Here is a 24,331-nt window from a genome sequence, read left to right on the forward strand (position 1 = left end):
GAGTTGGAACAGCGTGTAACTGGGGTTATTACATTATGCAGAGAAGAGGTGGCTGTGAAAAGCAAGGTGTTGAGTGCAAGGAAGGAAATGGTGGGTTGGAAGACACAGTTTTGGAGAATGAGGATTACATCTACACCAACTCTTTGCCTTAGATCACACAATTTGCTTCCTTGTTTGTATTATTATGAAGTCATTCCTCATTAATTTCTTTCCTGGATGGTGTGTTGTAGTTGTAAGTTGTTAGTGTTCATGCTTTGTCTAAATCTAGCAATGTTCGTAATTATAATAGATATATCTATTAGCTTATTTCAGTGCAATTAAATTATGCTATCCGCTATCCATCAATTGCAAAAACTATGTAAAGAAAAATGTCTTTTTCAGACTACTTATCATATTTCTATATAATGTTTATTCAAGTGTAGCGTACGGAACGTTTTTTGTTTGTCCAAAACTTCCTCGAAATTATGGTACTTCGTTGACTCTATGCAAAAACATGTGAGAATGACGAAGGACAATTTTGTGTAATAGGAACTCAACGTTCTATTCTATTTTATTTTTTTAAAATGTAACATGCACAAGATGATCATAAAATCACTACAAGGATCGTATTCCAACTAGCCCCGCACTTATTTTCTTTTATTTGTTACTATCTCTGTCCTCTCTTTTTCTTTTTTCTTTTTGTTTCCCTCTTCTTCATACATGCATTATGAATTTTTGATCATCTTGAAAGTTATGAATTTGTCCCTTTGACTGTTTATTGCTTGTCTTCTTGATCCATGAGGTACAACACATTTTCAGTGAATATGACAAGAAAAATAATTTATCTTAATCAGTTGCCGACATACTTGTTGAAGTTGACATTTATTTGATTTATAGTAATACGACGCACGCCTTCTCACTTGGGTTCTGTTTACAGAAACAAAACCACTGTCATTTTGAGAATCTTAATTTGAAAATGGTGTTTAAGGAGAATAATAGACCACCCTTAGTACAGCCCAATTACCCAAGTTCCAGAGACCAAAGTCAAATGAGTTTATTTCGAGATCGAAAATTCTCGTTTGGAGAGAGACACATGGAGATAACAGAACATGCCCATGTGGGTACCATAATAAATTGCCGTCCTTCACGAAGACTGCAAGCCATCTACCATATGGGATTCCCTTAACATATTCCGCTCCATCCTTATCACTTTTATTGCTATTCTTGGCGTATTAGGTCCTCACATCATATGCGACGTTAATTATGTATATGTTAACATATTGATACTTCGGAGAAGGGCCTAGATGAAACACTAGTCTAGACAAAAGAGAATAATTAATTTCTTCCAATGGACAACCAGAGTGACAAAATAGCAAACAGCAGAAAATAAAGACATTGGAGGCTGTGAAACAGACAACGTGAATTCAATACACTCTGCGCACAACCATGATCATGCAGTAAGGCGTTCAGGATATGAAACTCGTATTACTTGCATAACCACCTAGAAAAACCTGTCGTTTGATCTGTGCAATTTAAATCCAACACGCACATCGATGACACATACCAACTTATTTATTGAACAAATCAATGGAAGTCAATTTCGGGCAAAGCTTCCCCTTCAAATTTTTGTTGGAAGCTGCATCATACCATATAGTAGTAATTACAAGAGTCGTGTTACATAGTCAGAAAAAACTAGCTAGAATTTTGACAGCAATTCAGTTCAATACAAGCGTGGAATGTATTTGTTAATATACAAACTCTACATCATGCCTATACAAGTTACTATGCGGCATTGACTTGAATATATTTATTTTATGAGGGGGAGGGTGTGACAAAAATGTGGCTCCATGCCAATTGGCCATCGCAGAGCACAATCTTCTTAATAACAGGAACAGGTGAATACAAAAAGCCCCCATCATTTGCTAATTGGAATTTTTGTACTTGATGTAGATTTCCTTAATGTTGGGTATTGCTTTCTATCAGCTCCCAAGGTCATATACTCCTTTTCATGCTCTGGAGGTTGACTTGTAACCATGACCTTAACATGTACTATTTCTCGGTCTTAAATCTGAAATAAGCCCAAGCAAAACGAATAAATATAGGACATCACAAAGACCTACAAGCACAGTAAAGTATTACTTTTAAATACCAAACCATCTACACCTCAAGTATCCTTAACACCCTATACTTGCATCTGAGTTATATATATAATATAACTAACTCTACACTTCAGTACTTTCATGCTAGAAAGTAAGATTGTCACTAGCTGGGATGCTTGCATACCAAATAGGTATGCAAGCATCATAGGACATGAAAATATATGATACTAGGAACGCAAGGATTTTCACATGGTAGGGTAAATTATATTAAATTATCATACCAAACAAACACAAGGTTTCTCAAGTTAGCTTATGTTTGAGATGACCAGTATCTTACACACCAAGGAGAAACCGAGAAAGTACAACAACATACCAAAAGCCTCCTAATGTACTATGCTACAGACACTGGAATGGACAGAACCACATCCATATACCTAGACAAAAAATTAACAGGGATATACATTAGAATTTGAATTTGTAAGAGTCGTTTAATTATGTCCAACATTCACTTGCATAAAGATCATTTTATTTCCCTCCAGGATGGCATAGAGAACATGTATTCTATGATAACAATTAAGTCAAAAGCTCTCATGACACTAAAACATTGAAAAAAGGAAAAAGAGAAGTATAGAGGAATGGGTAAAACTGTTACTAGTATTACCAGTTGCTTCCTTTCCTTTGTTGTTCTATTTTGATAAGTACCAGAAGAGTACACACAAGAAATTGATCATATTAGCAAAAGACTAAGCCCGGTTGGAAGGTGCTATACTTGATACAATAATACTCGGGTGATGCCATCATGTGACATTTTCTCAGCTCTAAAATATTACAACATGCATGCTTAGTGTCAAAAACTGGGGAAATAACTTTCGTGGCAGAAAATTACTAAATAATCATTTTCATCATCTTATAAACATTCTTGCATGACATAATAATTTGAACATATCAAGTGTAGAACATTTTTATAAAAGTAAAGCAAAATTCACCATGTAGTGGCCTATGCAGTCCCTGTTATCAATCGTTCCCGTTCATCTAGCTTCTTGACCTTTACAATGCCCAAGAGCACTTGAAAACCAAAGATTACACAAAAGATATAAGCAGCAATGGCAGGCACCTGAAAAAGATAACCCGGGAATGAGGAATTACATCATTCAGATAATCAATTGACTTTATAATCATTGCCAGTAAAAAAGAGATGCAGGATGGGAAGTGGGAACAACTTACACGAATTGAATTGAGATACAAAACTGTTGCAAGATTTATTAGGCTCCCAGCAGCTACTGCCTGTTAGTTGACAAAAAGGTATCATAAATACAAGGGTGTGTTTGATTGTGTTTTTGTTTTTGAATTTTTTAAAAAATAATTATAAAACAGCTTTTAAATATTGATTTTTAGATAGTACAACCAGGGAGGAAGGTGTGAAGATGAAAAGAAGAACATGAGTAATAGGAAACTGAAAGTAGAAAACCAAATCAACCTAGAGACGTTCTGGTTTTTTATTACTCTTGTCAAACAAGATTTTTATTATTTATTTTTCTAATTTTAGAAAGAGAAAAGAGGTTTTAAAACAGGAAGCAAACAGACCCAATATCATCCCAACAAGTTTTCCAAGCCACTCCTATAATAATATTATCCATTAATGAGAACAAGGATTCAAAAAACATTCAAGGCTTGCAATAGTTCCATGCATAAAAGCATGAAATTGTATCAACAGTCAACAACAAATTACACAAACCCATCACTCGTTTAAAATCCATGGGAGAAATAGAAATATTAAGATTTTGTCATTTTGATTACAAGTATGTTAAAAGGTGGACATCATACAGACACATCTTTGCAATATAGAACATATATGGATGCATGGGCAATCAGAAAAGTAGACACAAAAAGTAAAAAAATATATATAAAAAAAAAACTGATAAATGAGTGCTATATTCATATACAGGCACACATATAAGTTTATTTAATACATTATTGATATATAGTACTGTATTGACACCACATGAAAATACCCATTCTCATTTCCATAAGACGACTGTGCAAGAGTGACCATACAACAGCCAACTGAGCCTAGAGCGTCTTACAGTAGATAATAAATTTGAGGCCCAAGCAAACCCACAAAGAATGACAACTACATGTTTTAAAGGCAGTAGAACAAACTTTAACCAAATTGATGTAACAAGTAAACTTTATAATTTAAATACGTCACAATGTCAGCTTGACTCACATTCCCTATAGTCTTCTGGACTGCAGCAACACGTTGGAATGCCCTTTCAGATTCCAATGTTCGAACTCGGAGCTTTAGATCACCTTGCTCCTGTGGAAAAATTAAGTATACTATGCAGTGATCTACAATACCAAAAGTTCAAAACAAACAACAGGTATGAATCAAATAAATAACTTGAACTATATCTGAAAATCAGGGAAATACCAGTCTTTGGATAATATCAGCAAGCTTATCAACCCTATCAGCCTGTCTGAATAAGTTGTAAAATGCTTGAGATTGTCTATCCCATCTCTTCCTGAAGTCCTGTATGTCACGAGAGAGATATGAGAGGAAGAAATCATAATATTGACAGAATTACAGTAGAACATGTTTGTGAATTGTGACTACCTTTAGGACAACTTCAACCCCAGCTTCACGAAACCTTAGCAACTCCAAGGCATAACTACAAGGCCAGGAAAGCTAGTTGTGTTAGAGATGTAAAACATATAAATTTAACATGAATAATTGAAAATAACTCAAAAATTGAAAATTATGAAGACAATATTTACGGTTTGGCAATCTCGGTAATGTCAAAACGTGGGTCGAGCCCCTTTCCAATGCCATCCAACACTGCAGAGACAAAATTGATTTGTCTTACAACCACATGCATAAGATATGCTAATTTATGCATTAAACTTATTTACATTTACCTGAGAAGGCTCTAACAACAAATGTGAATGTAGCAGGAAATCGGAAGGGCTGGTCACCAGCAATAGATAATAAATCTTCACCTGTTAAAAGCAAGACAGCTGGGTATCATCATACATCCCTTTTTCAAAGCAAACAAACAATAAGTCCATGGGTTGCATACTATTATAAAACTAGTGGAAAATAATATTCAATAAGTTTAAGTACTGGATGTTTGGATGCAAGACATAATTCTTATAGTTGAGGCAAATGATGCCAAACTTCACAAACAAAATCACTTCAACCAATCAGGTAAAACCAAGCAAAAGTTAAAACAATATTTATATATATATATATATATATATATAAAAGGGAGAGATCCACTTATTCCAATAGTAACTTTTAGTAGAATTACTCTACTCAATAACTCATAGTTTATATTGAATTTCAATGATTTAACCATTAAATTAAAAATTCTTAATGAATAGATCAAATTTACAAAATTTGAAAATTATTTGATACTTCGTTATATACATTCAATTTAACGTATATGTTTTTATGAATCAAATAGTTTTCAAATTTTGTAAAAAATTGTAAACTTGATCTAAACTTTTAATTTAATTGTCAAATTATTGAAATTCAATGTAGACCATGAATTATTGAGTGAAATAACTCTACCAACTACCAGGTCTAAGAGTTACTCTTGGAGTAAATCCCTTTATATATACACACACACAGACTACACATGACTTTTCAATTTTCACCTTTTTGTATGCTACTGCATAGTGCATACAATTTAACAATTGAGCCAACATCCATAAAATTTTAATGACATAAAATATTGCAGCTGGGTAGGAAATGACTTGCATTTTAATATTCTTCCCAAAACACCCATTTTCTATCTTCACATATGGCAGACAAATCAACAATAATACTTGTCAAGCACACATTTACATAGCCTAAACTTAAATATGCATTCAGTTACACCAGGTGCATTACCAATAGCAGCCAGGCGTTGTTTCTTCTTCTTTATTTTTTCCTCCTTGCTTAATGGTTTTTTAAATCCAAGTTCAGTTGTTGCTTCCTCTCTCTCTCGCCTTTGAGCAGCCAGGCGCTCTTCAAAACTGTAGAAGATAAAATTAATTCAAGGTCAGAGATTTCAGTATGTTTCAAACATAACTATTCAGTACCCTAAGTTGTTCTTGAATTAAAGATTGTTAGAATCCAGAAATTGGTTGAGGTTTCGGGGAGAGAGAAATAAACAGAAAACAAAGAGAAAGAAAAGGAAAGATTATTTTATCAGTGTTTATTGAATTACAAACAAAGAACTTAAGGTCAAGACTCTCCTTCCAAGGGTTTCCACTTCTACATTAGAGGCACTAACGTGCAGTTTCCCAAACAATAACAGAACAGAATAGAGCCATTTCCCAAACATCCTCTTATTTACTTATCTAACCAACCCCCTCTAATTACTCTAATGTCCCAAACAAGATTAGTGACCAACAAAAAAAAACCCTAACAAATCCAAAACTGATCAGAAATGTGGACTAAAAAAGCTCAGATAGATATTATATTTCTAACATCATAACAAATCAGGAAACAAGTGTGCTTTTGCACAAACCCCATTCGACAAGCAATGCACATGACAGGTATAAATGAAACAAATCAAACAAATACCTACTATCTAAAGAAATATATCTTTTTTCTCATCCATTGGAATTACAATGATGGTACCAGGGTTCAAACCTAAGACTCTATACAAACTATTACTATTCCAACCCCCTACCATTAGGCCAACCCTAGTGGTTCACTAAAGAAATATATTGAATCTGCAAAACCTGTCATTTTTCAAAATGAAATGTTTTGACTTAGTTCTTTATATTAGGACACTTTTAAGTGGTTTCTGCATTGTAATGGGTATTGCAATAAACAATTTACGAGTTACAGCCCTTGTACTTTTCCATATAATAATAACTCGTTGAAATATCACCGTTACTCCCACTATATTGAAATACCTGTTAAGGAAGAATTGTGCTGTTCTTCTAACTGCAGTCATATCTCCAGTGGGGACAAGAACTCCCATTTGAATCATTGCTTGTAGGACCTAATACCAGAACTCAAGCTTCATTTAGTAAGTATTCAAGAGTTAAGAATGTGATATTATGGTACAGTTTCATATTAATATTCAACACCATTCATGTAAAGGGTCTACCTTGTCTGGGTTTTTCTCATAAACTCCATAAAATGCTTCAAGCAAACCTTCTCGAATGTTTGGACTGATACTGTAAGGTGCAATACCAAACATGGTTGTAAAAGAAAACCATCTCACAAAGCTTAAAGTATGTGCAGCTGGTGAATTCATATTTGAAATAGCCATAGAAGACAAATAACATACCTCCCCATCATTCCAAAATCATAGAAGATCAATCTTCCACCATTGACATCATCAACTGCAATGTTTCCAGGATGCTGCAGGGACAATATAAACACCTATTGGTTATCACAAGAGCATCTGATAGGTATCCAATATCTGTGGGCCCCAAGACCCCTAAACCCCTTTTAGTTTATACCCATACACCAAACCAATCAGGGCCCTTAACTTTGTTTTAGGCAGGATCTGAGATGGGAAGGGGGTGAGTTAGTTATGGATAGAGAAAACAGGAGTGCTGTTAAATAGGAAAAGAAAGGAGGGGAAGGGGGTATGCAAGATTGTAACAAAATTGTTGGGGCCAGAGAGAGCGATCTCTGACCTTAGGGAAATGGGAGCTTCTGCTCTTGTATTCATTTTTTCATACATAAATACAGTGAAATAATACTAACAGATAGAATTACTAAATCAGATCAAGCATCAAACTTACTAAATTATGGTTATGGTTATAATATCCGCTTATCATATATGATTAATTTTTATAACTTTTTTAATTTAATTAAACATTTATTATAAAATCGGTTAATTATGGTTATGGTTAACTTTTTATAACTGGTCAGGGAATCTAAGATAAAGTATTTTCATCTAAGAAAAAAGCAACCTAACAGTAGAGCATTTTTATTTGCTGATATATTTATAAGTTGTCATATTAATAGAAAGATTTTATTCAATGAATACAAAGCTTCTTACATTAAACATAACTATAGATTTTAAATATTTCTACAAGCCCTTTAGCAATTTATAAATATACTCGTTTTTGAAATTTTATAATACATCTACTCTTGTTTTGAAATTTTAACTATGCATCTATCTAAGAAAAAAAAAATCAATTGAAGAGAAAATTGATATGTCACAAATTTGACATACCAAACCAAAGCATCTTTAGATATTAACTTATGCCATGAACTGATGAAAAAGGAGACTTGTAAGTCATTTAGAACTATTTGCCAGTTTGGCTTTGCCCTTGGGGCTTGGGCTTGGGTGGCCCAACCCTAGTCAGATAACACTCTACCAGAATGGTTACATTAATTAACCTTGTGACCTACAAGCTCAGGACAAGTAGGATTGATACAAGGCATTCATCTCCAAATAAGCCTAGTGAAATACATTGAAGAAAATTGTTAAGAGGTAGTTCACGGAGAATAATATCCTTGAAAGTTGATCTTTGACCAAGACATTAAAGGAAATTGTGATCCATCTAGCTGACCTCATCTAGTCGGCATGGCAATCTAACCCGCCCCGTGAGTACCAGCCCGAACCCGCCCCGATTTGGACAGGGAAAACCTGTGTTTATCGGGTTCGGATTTTCCCCGGTTGATAAAATCGGGGGCAGGGGCGGGGACAGGGATGTTAATACCCGCCCCGTCCCCGCCCCCGCCTCGCTTAATAATATAATTAAAAAATTATTTTTATATATATAAACCAAAATTAGAAATATTTATATGTAAAAATTTAAATTATTTTACTTTTCTTTTATTTTTTTTTTAAATTTGTTCATATTTGTTTAAAAGAAAAAAAGAAAGAAAAAAAAAAGAAGGAAAAAAAATAGGAGCGGAGGCGAGGACGGGGCGGGGAAACCCGAACCCCGCCGGAGGCGGGGATGGGTACCCAGATTTTACCCCCAGCGGGTATCGGGGGCGGGGACGGGGGCGGGGAACGTAAAATCCGCCCCCGCCCCGTTGCCATGCCTATCACCTAGTGAGATAAGGCTTTTATTGTCATATAAATCCCCCAATAAGTAGCAAATGTACAAAAAGGTTTCCAAAAAACAAATATACAGTCTTGCCCAAAATGGAGAAGCTTGATGGCAAGACCCACTCATCAATCAAAGCAAAAGTTAGCATTAGCAATTTTAGTGGTGCCACATGGGGGAAGGCGATTACTTAACATATAACAGTTACTATAGGGCAATGAGAGAGACAGCCTACGATTGTCAAAATACAAGCCCCCACACCAAACAGACTTGCAAAAGAATAATCATCATAAAACAGAAGTAGCATACATCTCATAGCTCAGACAATAGATGCTAATATTGCAGCAAAGAGCAAGTTCAAAGACAGTTAACATTTTGGCTTTACTAATACCATACAATTTACCACATAGCCTGAAATTGTCAAAATACAAGCCCCCCCACCAAACAGACTTGCAAAAGAATAATAATCATAAAACGCAAGTAGCATACATCTCATGGCTCTGACAATAGATGCTAATGTTGCAGCATAGAGAAAGTTCAAAGACAGTTTAACTTTTTGGTTTGGCTTTACCAATCCCATACAATTTACCACATAGCCAATCCATATATAACATAATATATAAAGAGAACTCTGATATCAATTCTAAAAATGTAAACTTACAGGGTCAGCATGGAAGAAACCATGTGATAAAATTTGTTCCAAGTATGACTCAACAGCATATCTCCCTAACCTGTAGAACACAACAAACACTTTGAATCAAGTTAGATGTCCTCCTCAACAGAGATGCACAAAAGTAAAAGGTAACAATCTAACATGTTCATTGTGATTTTGCCCAGCAAATAAATAAAAATTCTACTAACCTTTTGCGGTCAACACCCAGTTCATCTAAAGCTTGTATTTTGTTTATTTTAATCCCTGGAACATACTCCATTGTAAGAATCTGCATTGACAACATAGATATCAGACATAAAATGGGAAATATGTGCATTACTACATTTGGCATATGTCAGTGCAATGAAGGTCAAACCTGTGGTGTGGTATAATCCCAGTAGATTATAGGAACTTTCACATAATCCATGTTCTTAAAGTTACTTGCAAACAATTCTGCATTGGTGGCCTCCTTGGTGTAATCAATCTCCTGTTTTCAGTAACAGGAGGATCAGAAAATGCTATTCACTGAGAACATGTGCTTACATCTTAACAAAACAAAATCAGATTCACAGCTCAAGCATGAACTAAATCGTGACCGGCCACTCTGAGTGATCTAAAGTCCACATTTGTATTAAATTGATGGTTTTCTTACATCTAGTTTTCTTATACATAAACAATCTATGACAATGCAAAACTATGATCTAGCAGCTGGTAATGCATGCAAGCATAAATTCTCTCAAACTTCTTACTGTCTTCCGAATCTTAGCAACATTGCCATAAGAAACTCTTTAGTTATACATCAACAAGAATCCAACACAGTAACACTTGCAAATTAATTATACAGTTTGCAGTTAAAAAACATCTAACAAAATATGAAATCCAGAACACCCAACAAGTATGCCTCTTTTCGAAGCATTACAGCTGCACAACATAAATATATTTTCCCAATTTACTACATTGCCTAGCCAGGTCATAAAGAAGTACCATTGCAAGCCACCTTATCCCTTCTCTCCAAACAACTCAAATATAGTTAACTTTTTGGTTTGAGTAAAAGACCGTCTCAATTAGTCTGTGCCCTCAGAATTCTAGGATCTTTGCTATAAAAGTCTTCCTTCCATGAACCAAATGAGCTTCTTCGGTTTCCTAACATGCAATTTCACAGAAGTCTCTTGGCCCACTCATGCACCCCAAACCCGAAACAAGTAGTGTTTCTCAACAATCTTATTTTTGGACTTCACTTTTTAGCAGAATTAGACCAAGATGATGGAGAACTAGACAAATTACTTACTTCAGTTTAGTAATCTCAAGTAACATAAGAATGAACCAATTTCTGGAAATTATCACCTGATATAAGACAGAGGCACATTCATCATAAATAGCAACCCAATCCCTCTTTGCACCATCTGATTTTGGATCAAATTTTTGTAGATATTCAGCAATAACCTGGGGTAAAAGAAAAGACACTAGTATCAGTGTTCTATGCAGTTGTAAAAAAAATAAATCTGGAGGATGGGAAGTCTTGCTACCAAAAACCTTCATAAAGAAAACAATTAAATGTATAGGTGCCTATCCATACAGACAAAAAAGTAATGTATGCAAGGAAAAGGGAAACAATTTAATAATGTACAAATTTTTAAGAGGACTTGTCAAGCTTGGAAGGTTAATAAAAATTAGAAAATAAATGTGAGAGAATTATGAATTCATCTGAAAGTTATATCAGATTTGCTCATAGTGATAGCACCATTAGCATTATAGAAAAGCCTTAAGTTATAACACTGACCCTCAGGTTTTTAAGATCAATATCAAAAAGATCCTTGAGACCAGGCCTTTGCACTTTAATAACAACCTCTTGTCCCTTTAATCTAGCACGATGAACCTGACCTGTGTTAGGAAAAATAAAATAGTTCACAATGCCAGTCTTCTCATCAAATACGAAACTTAGAATCACAGTACAAAATATGCAAAGTAAAACATTGATTACCAAGACTTGCAGCAGCTATTGGTTCATAATCAAACTGATCAAAGATGTCACGTAAAGGAGCTCCAAGCTCTTCTTCAACAATAGCTACAGAGGTCTCTGAGGGAAATGGAGGAACTTGATCCTGAACCCAAAATAAGAAGTGACTTGGGCACAAAAGAAATGCAATCTAAATATTTTTCTTTTCTCTTTCAGCTTTATGCTTTTTTACATGTATTTTTATATCAAGATCATCTTGTCATCAGCTTCAGAATTCAAAGGGAAACATTCTCAATAGCTTTTATATTTTTATCATTTGCTGCCAAAGTAGAAGAGCAAGATGGAAGTCTTAACTCAAGAATACAAGAATTACAAATGAATCTATTCAATCTTATAAAAAGAAAGTTTGTTTCTCATAATACATTACATCACAAACGTGTCTATATCATTTGCCATTCCGTTTATGCACATAAATTGAACAGGTGCAAATTGAGAAGATAAGAAATGAAAAGTATTTTTGCATAATAAAGTGAAGGTGTAACTTTCATCTAGTGTTAGTCTTGACTAGATTAAGATTATTAAAAGATTAACAAATTAAAAACTTTAAGTGGTAGTTACATTCTTCTTCCTTAAGTTTAGCACTAATCACACTTACACCCTTCTTGATTGAAAAATTGCACGACCTACCCTATTTTATATTGTAGTCTTGTTGATACCCATTGTTTAATAATGAAAATTACACATATTTCCCCTTTTTATGCACAAATCATAACAAATGATCTTTAAAAATAACAAAAACAATGGATGTGCAAGGGAGATAGATATAATTTATAGGTGTAAGTGTAATGATTGTTAACCTTAAAGGAGCTCAATGTAATTACCTCAAACTTCATTGATAATCTTATACTCTGTGAGGCATAAAAGGAGATCATAATAGAATAAGAAAAAGCAAATGGAATGCGAGAATATAACTAGAAACCCATGCCCCTTACATAAAGAAACAGATGGAAAACTGATAGGTCTCAACTGGATATTAAGAGAGAATTTGAGAATAACGAAAGATTGTAGTATTATTGTTCTTGAGTTCTTGCTGTCAACACAACAGAAAGAAAGAATACAATGAATCAGGCAATTCGAGAGTGCCTATCTCTCCCAAAATACAATACTTCTTCCCCCCCTTCTTCTCCCTTATTCCCTCCTATTTATACAATTTAACAGTCCCTACCTGACTGTCATCAGTTAGTTACAAAATTAACTAATTGTCCCCCTTTTCCCTCCTAACGTAGACCTGTTTAACCACAGGTCTCCTATCAATACTCCCCCCTCTAGCAATCACCTTGTCCTCAAGGTGGAATTGTGGAAATGCAATCTGCATCTGGGTTGCTGTCTCCCACGAGTTTTCACAATCCAGAAGGTTGTGCCATTGGATAAGCACCTCTAACTCTCCTGTTCTGTTGTACCTGTAAGACAAAAGTTCCGCCGGCTGTGGCTGCAATTCCCAGTCTGCAGAAATGTCTTCCGGAAGGGACTGCACTTGTTTTTCTAGTGGAACTGCCTTCTTCAATTTGCTGACATGAAAGACTGAGTGAATTCTGCTGTTTTCTGGTAACTGCAACTTGTAAGCCACCTCACCCACCTTAGCCACTACCTGAAAAGGACCATAGTATCTAGGACTCAATTTCTCATTTCTCCTCTTCGCCAGCGATTTGAGCCTATACGATTGGCCCTTCAGATAAACCCAGTTCCCCACCTCAAATTTCACATCTCTTCTTTTCTTATCTGCTTGTTGTTTCATCCTATGCTGCGCCTTTCCAATGTTAGCTTTCAACTCTTCCAAAATTCCGTCTCTCTCTTCTGCCATTACATTCACAGTTTCCACCTTGGAAGGAAAAGTTTGAGCTTTGAAAATCGCAGGAGGATCCCTTCCATACACAGCCTTGAATGGGGTCATACCCGAAGACTGATTATAATGAGTGTTAAAACAAAATTCTGCCCAAGCTAACCATCTAGGCCATTGCTTGGGTTTATCCCCTACAAAACACCTCAAGTAATCCTCCAAACACCTATTCACCACTTCTGTCTGTCCATCCGACTGGGGGTGATATGCAGAAGAATATTTCAATTTCGTACCTGCTGATTTAAACAACTCCGACCAAAACTGACTCAAAAACAATTTGTCCCTGTCCGTTACAATGGATTCCGGAAATCCATGTAGTCTCACCACTTCCTGAATGAACACTTGAGCCACCTCTTGTGCCGAAAAAGGGTGTGATAGGGGTAAAAAATGAGCGTACTTGGACAATCTGTCTACCACCACCAAAATGGTATCCTTGCCTAAAGCTCTTGGGAGTCCACCAATGAAATCCATGGATACGTCAGTCCATATTTGTGTCGGAATTGGTAATGGTTGCAGCAATCCCCCTGGCGCTAACGTCTGATACTTATTAATTTGGCAAACGTGGCATTCAGTTACGAATTTGGCAATATCCTTCTTCATTCCCTTCCAGAAAAATGCAGCCGATACTCTCTTGAAAGTCCTGAAGACTCCAGCATGCCCCCCCATCGCTGAAGCATGGAACTCCTGGATGATAAGAGGAATCCTGCTCGAATGTCGGGGTAAAACCAATTTGCCTTTGAAGAATAATTTTCCCTCCTTCAATTCATACCCTTTTTCCGTATCCGGGTTTGTGACCAATTTCTGTATTAATGCTTGCATTTCAGCATCCCCCAAAAACTCTTCTTCCCATTTCCGCCACTCCTCCATTTCCACTCTTGATATGGCAGCATACATCATCTGCCTTGAGAGCCCATCAGCCGCCTTATTCTCATAACCTGGTTTGTATTGGATTTCGAAATCAAATCCCAATAACTTGGTCGTCCACTTGTGATGCTCTTCTCCCAATAACCTCTGCTCTGTAAGAAACTTGAGGCTCCTCTGATCAGTCTTTATAGTGAACTTCCTTCCCCATCAAATAATGCCTCCATTTCTGAACTGTCACCACAATCGCCATCAGTTCCCTTTCATAAACTGACTTGCTCTGGGCCTTTTCAGAAAGTGCCTTGCTCATGAAGGCTAAAGGTCTGCCCTCTTGAAGCAGCACTGCCCCAATCCCTTTGCTGGACGCATCTGACTCTACCACAAACTGTTTGGAAAAATTTGGTATGGCCAGAATTGGTAATTCCATGGCCTGCTTTAGTGCATCGAAAGCCTTGGTGGCTTCCCCACTCCAAACGAATGCTTCCTTTTTTAACAATTCAGTCAGCGGTCGAGAAATCACCCCATAGCCACGAACAAATCGCCTATAATATCCGGTCAGACCCAGAAACCCCCTCAAACCTTTAAGACTCGTAGGTTGAGGCCACTTAAGCATGGCTTCTACTTTGGAAGGGTCAGCTGCCACCCCCTTGACCGAAATAACATGACCCAAATACTCCATTTGAGGCCTTGCAAACTCACACTTCTTTCCATTAACCATCAACACATTTTCCTTTAACAAATTCAGCACCTGCCTTAAGTGGTATTGATGCTCTTCCAAATTCCTACTATACACCAATATATCATCGAAAAATACTAAAACAAACTTTCTCAAAAATGGCCTCAATACTTCGTTCATCAGCCCTTGGAACGTTGAGGGTGCATTAGTAAGGCCGAAAGGCATTACCAAGTATTCATAGTGCCCTTCATGCGTTCTAAAAGCCGTCTTGTGAATATCCTCCTCTCTCATCCGAATTTGGTGATATCCCGATTTCAAATCCAATTTGGAAAATATAGTGGCCCCGGTTAGTTCATCCAACAACTCATCAATAACTGGAATTGGAAATTTATCTGGGACAGTTACCTTATTTAGCACCCTGTAATCTACACAAAACCTCCAACTCCCATCCTTCTTTTTAACCAAAATTATAGGACTAGCATAAGGGCTGATGCTAGGTCGGATAATTCCGGTTCTCAGCATATCCTGCACCAATTTTTCAATCTCATTTTTTTGATAATATGGATACCTATATGGTCTGAGGTTAGGGATCTCCGCCCCCTCCTTCAAATTGATCGCATGGTCTTGCCTTCTTGACGTGGGTAGTCCCTGGGGTTCCCTGAAAACCTCCTCAAACTCCTCCAAGAGTTTCTGAATACTGTCCGGAATGGCTCTCATCTTCTCCCCTGACTCCGTTTCTGCCACACAACATTCCACCCAATAGATTTCGTCCTCCTCCTTCAGTTGCTTGAGGGTGCCTTTCAAGGGTGCTTCCAACACACTCAAAGAAGAGTCCCCCTTGATTAGATAGACCCCTCCTCCCACTCTAACCCTTAAGGTTAATTTATCAAAATTAGCCTTAATTTCTCCCAGCCCCCTCAACCATTCCATTCCTAAAATCACGTCAACCCCATCCAAAGCGAACAGATAGAAATTCTGCCTCAACGGAACCCCTTGTAACTCCATTTCCAACCCTGAGCACATGCCCTGCGCCTTCACACTGTGCCCATCCCCTACCTTCACCCAATACGGTTCAGTTCTCTCCACCTCCAGCCCCAATTTCCTTACCACTGAATCAGAAATAAAGTTGTGGGAAGCCCCACAATCCACCAAAACCAAAACTGAATTATCACCTATCTCCCCCCAGCATTTAAAAGAATGTTTTGAAGTCATTCCCACCATGCTCCGAAAATCTAATGTTGTGGTGGATGGTTTACCACTCCATTGGATTTCCTCCTCTTCATCTTCCACTACCACGCCTTCTTCTAACAGCATTATTCGAATTTGCTTGTTTTTGCACACATGTCCCGGTGCATACTTCTCTTCACATCGGAAGCAAATCCCTCTTCTCCTCCTGTCTTGGTACTCCGCATCTGTCATGCGCCGCCAATTTGTTTTTCCTTCTTCCTTCGTCACCGTAGGTTCCTCTTGCTCCATCCCCCTCTGTTATTAGTGGCAGACGATCCACCCCCTTCCTTCCTGAGAATAGAATTTCGGGACTCTATCAATAGGGCCAAATCCATAATTTCTTCTAATGAATTGAGTTGATGCAACCTCCACTTTTTCGTCCTCCAATACCCCCTTCAATCGGAAATATCTCTCCATCTGCCCAACCCATCCTAACACGTCCTCCCCCTGGAACAACGGCAGTTCCAGGTTTCGCCACATCCACCCTTTCTTTTCCGCTCTTGGGTCCCCATGAATTTCGTCCCCTTCGCGGCCGTTGCTTCCCATGGTTACTCTCATCTCCTTCAACTGCACCAACATTTCGCGCATAGCCCCCTCGATGTTACGCCGCCATTCACTTTCCTCAGCCGCGCGCTTCTGTATGTCTTGCAATCCCTTTTCCACCTGTTCCAACCTAAAATCCATTTTCTTTTCCATCTTTGATCGCCTCTGTTTCGTACCTGCTTTGATACCAGTTGATAGGTCTCAACTGGATATTAAGAGAGAATTTGAGAATAACGAAAGATTGTAGTATTATTGTTCTTGAGTTCTTGCTGTCAACACAACAGAAAGAAAGAATACAATGAATCAGGCAATTCGAGAGTGCCTATCTCTCCCAAAATACAATACTTCTTCCCCCCCTTCTTCTCCCTTATTCCCTCCTATTTATACAATTTAACAGTCCCTACCTGACTGTCATCAGTTAGTTACAAAATTAACTAACTGTCCCCCTTTTCCCTCCTAACATAGACCTGTTTAACCACAGGTCTCCTATCAAAAACAAACCTACATTAGACTTTTTTTCTTTTTTCTTTTTTCTTTTTTAACAAGACATGCATGGGTAACAGAAGCAAGTTCAACATACCTCAATGCAGGGAAATAATCTTATAAATTATGTTGAAAACTCTAATTTACCTGAAGTTCAGACAACTGGTCAACATATTCTTGAGGAAGAATGTCCACCCTAGTGGAGAACTGCTGGCCAATTTTGATGAATGTAGGACCTAATCTCAGAATGCTTTCCTTCAGCCACTTGGCAAGGGCCTTTCGCCTTAAGGTTATTTTTTCCTCAGTCATTCCTCCTGCAAATAATATCTTCAGATCAAATAAAAACAGACATTGGCATCCTACAAATTTATCAAATTCAAGACAGAAACACTTGATAGATTAACAGGTTTTTTGGTTGTAGTTATTAGGAATATGCTTTAAACAGATGCTGATCATAAATATCATAAAAGAACATTGTAAAAGACCAAAATACGAAAAAGACAGTTGTTGGAAAGTCATCTTAATTATGGTCACTCCAAACCCACCTAATTTGTGATCTCTTTGGAGCACATTCATTGTGTTGGGTGTAAGGGTGTTTAATTTTAATCTGACATTGACTAGAGAAGAGGCCAATATAGTCCTCATAAAATATACACAATCCTTACCTTTAAATGGGTTTTGTGGGTTGAGTTAAACCTAAGCCCAAATTTTACGATGGTATCAAAGCCTATTCTAAATATGTTCTTAGGCCATCCATATGTCTACATTGAATACAGATACTATCACTAATGTAGTCCTTATAATTAGACAATTCTCACCTTATAAGCTAGTTTTAGTTGTGTTAGGCCCTAAACCTAAATTTTGAGTATTAGAATTAGTATTAGAATCTATCCTTGATCCATTATTAAGCCTCCCCCATTACCATGCTCTAGACTCATCCTAAGCATGAGTAGGTGTGTTGGAAAATCAGCCTAATTATAGTCATCCCTAGCCGAGCTTAATTGTGGCCTCTTTGGAGCACTTTATTGTGTTGGATGCAAGGGAGGTGTTTAGTCCCTATCAGCAAAGATATGGCGAACGCAATCTCAGTAAAGTTTAGACAATTTTCATCTTATAAGCTGATTTTGCAAGATTAAGTTAAGTCCTAAGCCCAAAATTTAGAATGGTACCAAAGCCTATCATATATTTGTTATTGGGTCACCCATATTTTTCTATGCTCTAGATGTCCAATCTTAGGTATAACGAGGTGTTGTTATTGGATCACCCACATTTATCCACACTCCAAATGTCCAATCCTAGGCTTGAAAGAGTGTGTTGAGATCTCAGATTGATTAGAGATATGGCTAATGCATTCCTTATAAGGCTTATGCAATTTTCACCTTGCAAGTTAGTTTTGTGGAATTGAATTAAGCCCCAAGTCCAAATTCTAAGATGACATTAGAGTTTATCCTAAATCCATTATCGGGTCACCCATATTTCCATACCCCATGCCCATAGCCCTATGTGTGAGGGGAAGCTTTGGGAAGTCAACTTAGTTGTGGTTACCCCTAACCAGCCGCCTTAATTGCAGTTTCTTTGGAGCATCTTCGCTGTGTTGGGTGTGAGGGGGTGTGTTTAGTCTCATATTGACTAGAGATATGACCAATTTAATCCTTATAAAGCTTGAGTAATCCTTACCTTAAACTAATTTTGAGGAGTTGAGTTAGGAACTAAATCCAAATTCTAAAATAATATCAGAGTCTATCCTAAATTGTTATTGGGTCACCCATATTTCTACCCTCTAGATGTTTATACTTATGTGTAAGGGAGCGTTGTTATCAGGTCATCCACATTTGTTCACATTCCATATGTCCACTCTTAGGTGTGAAGGGGTGTATTGAGATCATACATTGACCAGAAATTATGGTTAATATATTTCTTATAAGGCTTGGACAATTTTTCTAAGAATGGTAATGTAAATTCATAAAACCAATGAGATTAATGTTGAAGCTTTGGCCAGCAATTGGGACTTGAGTTGATAATGCAGTAATAGTCAACGGTAACACAACTAAGCTACCACAACATTCACACCAATTTCTAGAGTTCGAATTCATAATTTTGCATAGTGGGATATAAAGTAGTTTCAAAGGCATATAGTACCACACCAATAAATAAAAAAAACTCAAGAAAACACACACCTAAGTAAGCAGTAGCACATTATGATCATAACATATTAGCACTAAGTAGCATGACACCACAGTATCACAAAACATGATAACTTCCATGGTGTTAGTGGTGAAAAATAACATAGAAAACACATAGACCTTGTTTTCTACTTAAGTGGTTGATTTAGTTTCCATATATGACTATAAATTTTCCATTTCCAGCTATAACATAACATATCAACATCCCTACTAGAAATTCAACCAGTAAGGAATCATTACAATCACTCAAAAGCTCACAGGACTAACATAATATTAGAAACTCAACCAGTAAGGAGTCATGATTGTGTCTTTTTTTAATCATTTAGTTTGGATCCAAACGGATAGCAATCACTCCCCGTCTCCTACTATGGATGCATATGAATAAACCACGACTATTTTTATTGGAAAAGTCAACATGCCCCAAAATAAGTAATCAGAATTCCTGGGCATGACCTCAGCAGATTCGCGAGCACTTCATAGTTCATACACATAATTGTAGGGGGGGGAATTTGTTTAGAGAAGAAACAAGCTTCTTCAAGCTTAATCGCACTACGTTATGTGAAAAACACAAACAAAGCCATAACTATAAGCCACATATAGATGATCCTGACAGATTTCAATGGATGGAAACATCATTAAAACCTTCAGTGTACGAACCTTTATAAGAGAACTTCTGGTTGTTCAGCCAAGCCTTAAAGATAAACGTGGCAAAAAAACCCCATATTTCAAAGGTTCTTTGTAGTGTGGAGTAAGTCTTGAACCTGTTCCAACGACCCCCAGGAGCAACTGCTACCTGCAAAGAATCACATGTTCATACTTCATTATTCATTTGAATTCAACTAGCAGAACTTACTCAAACGCAATCAAAATAACCAAAACGACGAACCTCAACTTGTCCATTCCCAGTCTGTTTAAACCACGCGTCTTCTTTCCCAATCTCCTCCAACCTTTTCTTCCTCCCATCCTCGCTCATCGTGGAGGCTTCAACTTCCACCACCTTCGCGGCAACGCCATTTGCGCTTCCGTTTTCGTAACCGTACTTCACCAAGCTTCCGTTAGTGGCGCCGTTAACGTACTCCGCAGCAGCGCCGTTTCCGCTCCATTCGACGTCGTTGACTCGCTCGGCCAACGCAGGTTCCTCTCTAATTGCGCGAACTCGCGCAGTGCGAAGAGAAGCGTTGTGGCGGGAAATGGAATAAGGTGAGGAAGGAAGTTTGGAGAGTGAGATACGGCGTTTGGGGGTGATTTGTGGAGAGAGAAAGTGGAGCTCGGGTAAGGGGAGAGGAGAAGACGTAGCCATGAATCGGAAGGTTCTAGAGAGTGAGATTGATTCAGGATCACAATGTGTGCGTGATTTTCATGGCGTGTAAGAGGGAAGACCCAATGCGACAGTGAAGAAGACAAAGAGGAAGTGGAGTAGAACAAATAGAAAGGAGGGAAAGGGGTGGAGACCAACGGACCACGTGGCAATCCCATTAGCCAACATGAGCCATAAAATTTTGCTTTATTATTTTCATGGATGAAACTATTTTTATTCTTTCGCATTCAATTCACTTTTAAAAACAATTTTCAAATTTATTTTTTTATGTTCTAAAACTGACATTCAGATTTTTTCAATATAACTCACATTAATATTTTTTTTTTCTAGAATATCCAGGGTCGATAGTAATGACTAACTTTACTTAAGCGTGAATATTATAACTCACATTAATAAAATCTTGTTAATTAACATCATAAATAAACAATTTAAACCTTGGGATGCGTTGAAAATTCCAAGCGAGTATATTATAATATTTTTAATATTAATATTTATATTTCTTAAAAGAATGGCTTAATAATATTGAATTATAATTTAGGATTTAAGATATAAAGTTTAAGATTTACCTTCATATGATCTTTTCGTCACTTGACACTCTTGTCCTTAGTAGCTTAATTTTGTTTTGCTAGCTGACTTATTAGGTGTCTTTGTTAGGGTTTAGCTTTATTAATAATTTACACCCAAAACAAAAAAGCTTGGTTAATAAAAATAAAGTATTGCTTAGCAATTTAGCATCTTCCTTGTAACTGCAAGATAAATAATTTAAGATTCTAAAGGATTTTTAGTCTCGCGTACGTTTCTAAATTTTTATAATAATTACTTTGAAAAAGATTATATCTATCATAAATTTTGATTGATTAATAGTAGTAGTATAATCTACTGACTTTTTTTTATAGAATGTGTGATGTATAATAAAATTATTGATTTTTCTAATAGTCATCCTAAAAAAACTTGCTAAAAATGATTTTTAATCAATTAATAATATAGAACGTGTTGTGTTGATAATACATGAAAATTAAAGTTTATTTTTATATTATACTTTTTAAGAGATTAATTTATTTTACTTTTAAAAATTACATTGAAAAAGGATCATACACGTAGTGAAGGAGGTACATATCATGAGAGTATTGTTGTAGAGAGAAAAATCCATAAACCTATGCCTCAAAGTATTCTTCAATAATAGTAGACAATCATTCCAAAACGAACATTTGTTTACTTGACGCCTAAAAAAGCACCACCCCACTATAAATTAGGTCAGAATGAGACTAACCATTTTCCAATATTTCATGTCTCCATCATTTTGTAACTAGCTTGAATGTCTATATGCATGTTGTTCCCGTGTTAGGATACACACTTTAGTTGTTCTTGTTATAGCGGGTCTTGTCTTGGGTCTAGGTTTTCTCGTTCTTCTCCGAGTAGTCCAAAATGAGAGGGGGGTGCCTGCAAAGACACTCCAACGTTCAAGTAAGTGCTCGGCATAATAAATGTGGTAGTTGAAAGTTAGTTACGTACCTTGCAGAGATCCTATTTATAGTGATTCTTATTGGGCCGCGATTAGGGACTGGCCCCCGGAAATTAGGGGACTAATCCGGCACATTACGTAAATTAATCTCTCCATAATTATCCTGATATAAATCCGTAACTTGGCCGAGCCCACCGACGTGTTCGGATCAAGTAAAGGGTGGTCAGCATTCTCGACTAGGTCGATCTGGTCAGTCGGGTCGGGTACTGGAGTATTCGACCGAGTCCACCACCATACGGTATACATGTATATTTTCATTTTCTACTATAATCACTCCCTTAACTAAGAAGATGACTTATCAGCCACCGCCCCAAAACTCCCAATAAGAGCCTACACTCCCAACTCCCAACAAGTTAACTCCATCAAAATATACTTTAACTAAACCCCAGACTCAGTAAACTACATCTACCACCACAAAATGTTGTGATGAAACAAGTACTAAAAAGAATTTTGCATAAATTATGCAAAGAAGGGAACTTCATTCAACAAACATGGCTTGCTTAATTTGTTTTTTATTTTTTCACCCTGAATTAATTTTAATGTCATAAAAAATATCTTTTATCATATTTAACATTTATGTACTGTATGTCCAGTGGGAGTTGCTTATCCGTTTCTTAATGCCATCTCATCATTCCTTATTAAAATTTTGCATTGGAGATGATCCAGATGGCACAGTGCATTCCTTAAATCCCAGCAACGTTGCTTACAGAAGCTCTCTTGCTTACGAAAAAAAAAGGAAAAATTCATGAAAAGGAACCAGCATGTCTCCGTCCACCTCTGCGCACCTCTCTATGCACCGCCAGTCCATAAACTCGCCTCTGTGCGCCTCTGCCTGCCTCAAGTCTACCTCCGTGCCACGTCGGTCCCTGAATCTGCCTCCGCTCGCCTCGAGCTTGCCTTCGCTCGCCTTTGCTCGCCTGTGCGCGCCTCTCCATTCCCTTATTTCCCCTCTCCTCCACGCAACGAAAGTGGAGAATGAAGCAGAAATGTGCGGCTCTTCCCGATTTCTCTTAAATATGTAATTTGTTTATTTTTAATATATAATGTTTCTATATGCATTAAAATAAATGTGTGGAATTTTTAATTAATTTTTTTTTGTATTCGAATATTATATTTTGTTAAATTAATATTTAATTATAATAATTGAATTATTACTAAATTATAAAATGTGATGTGTAAATAAAAAATTATAAAAGTGTGGATGCTTATAAGAACCATCATTAAAATAAAATTTCTAAAAATTTAGTATGAGTTGCTTAAAGTTAATGTGGCACAATAAATCCCACATAAAATGATGTAAGAACTCATGTGTGATTCTTATAAAAATTCACGTTAGAGATGTTCTTAAAACTCATTTATTTAACTGCTCAAAAAGTATGATGACTTGATTTTAACTTGCATAAAACATATAATTCATCTTACTTTTTCTTCCTGTGAGTATTTGTAAAATTTTTATCCAAACACAATCATATATTGTCGGTAAATTTTATTAAATCAAGCTTGAGTCAAGAATTGTAGGCTACCGACAGTAACTTGGAATTTGAAAATTCCACAATTGCTGCACCGTTCAATTAAACCCACAAGTTAAAATGATATTTACTACAATTATGTTGTTTGTGAGTTGTTAATTAATATTATAATGTTTTGTGAAGCCTATAAAAGGCTAATCGTGTACTGAGTATGTAGTATCAAAATTTCAAATTGAAATATATTGTAGTAAACTCTCTCTTCCTCTCTTGTTTTTCCACTGTGCGTATGTGAGTGAATTTGATAAAATTATGTCCAACTGATATCAATTTGGTATCAGAGCCTGAGAGTCTGGTGATAGTGTGAGTGAAAAGAAAAAATATTTGAGTGAGGAACAAAAAGGGTTCTCACTTTGTTAAAAAAATAGAGTTGTTATATCTTTGAGAGAGAGAT

General features: G+C 36.6%; 1 protein-coding gene across 2 annotated transcripts; it reads right to left on the minus strand.

Moving 5' to 3' along the window:
* Positions 1-1,533: 1,533 nt before the first annotated feature.
* On the minus strand, positions 1,534-20,977 carry LOC109796567 (protein ACTIVITY OF BC1 COMPLEX KINASE 8, chloroplastic). 2 transcript variants are annotated; one of them, XR_002239655.3, is made up of 22 exons: positions 20,458-20,977; positions 20,229-20,364; positions 17,536-17,702; positions 11,726-11,846; positions 11,525-11,625; positions 11,089-11,187; positions 10,121-10,231; positions 9,954-10,033; positions 9,754-9,823; positions 7,367-7,440; positions 7,184-7,253; positions 6,987-7,075; positions 5,971-6,095; positions 4,995-5,075; positions 4,854-4,914; positions 4,693-4,747; positions 4,510-4,608; positions 4,306-4,395; positions 3,303-3,362; positions 3,065-3,192; positions 2,452-2,512; positions 1,534-2,047 (listed from the first exon to the last, which is right to left on the minus strand). XR_002239655.3 is itself a non-coding variant. In XM_020356233.3 (21 exons), exons 1-20 carry the CDS (start codon positions 20,869-20,871, stop codon positions 3,076-3,078), a joined length of 2,220 nt encoding a protein of 739 aa, XP_020211822.1. In that variant the 5' UTR covers positions 20,872-20,977; the 3' UTR covers positions 1,534-2,047; positions 3,065-3,075. The 2 variants fall into 2 exon arrangements, 1 of the variants encoding a protein (XP_020211822.1); XM_020356233.3 differs by lacking the exon at positions 2,452-2,512.
* Between the last annotated feature and the right edge of the window lie 3,354 nt (positions 20,978-24,331).

The sequence above is a fragment of the Cajanus cajan genome, chromosome 6, assembly GCF_000230855.2.
Source record: "Cajanus cajan strain Asha chromosome 6, NIPB_CcT2T_4, whole genome shotgun sequence".
NCBI classification, from domain to species: Eukaryota; Viridiplantae; Streptophyta; class Magnoliopsida; order Fabales; family Fabaceae; genus Cajanus; species Cajanus cajan.

Bases quoted from the DNA above. Each gene is read 5' to 3' on its own strand.
- LOC109796567 (XM_020356233.3), bottom strand. From the start codon at position 20,871: ATGGCTACGTCTTCTCCTCTCCCCTTACCCGAGCTCCACTTTCTCTCT. The intron at 17,703-20,228 runs GTTCGTACACTG...TATTATTTGCAG, and splicing joins CCAGAAGTTCTCTTATAAAG to GAGGAATGACTGAGGAAAAA. The intron at 4,915-4,994 runs GTAAATGTAAAT...TTGTCTCTGCAG, and splicing joins TGTTGTTAGAGCCTTCTCAG to TGTTGGATGGCATTGGAAAG.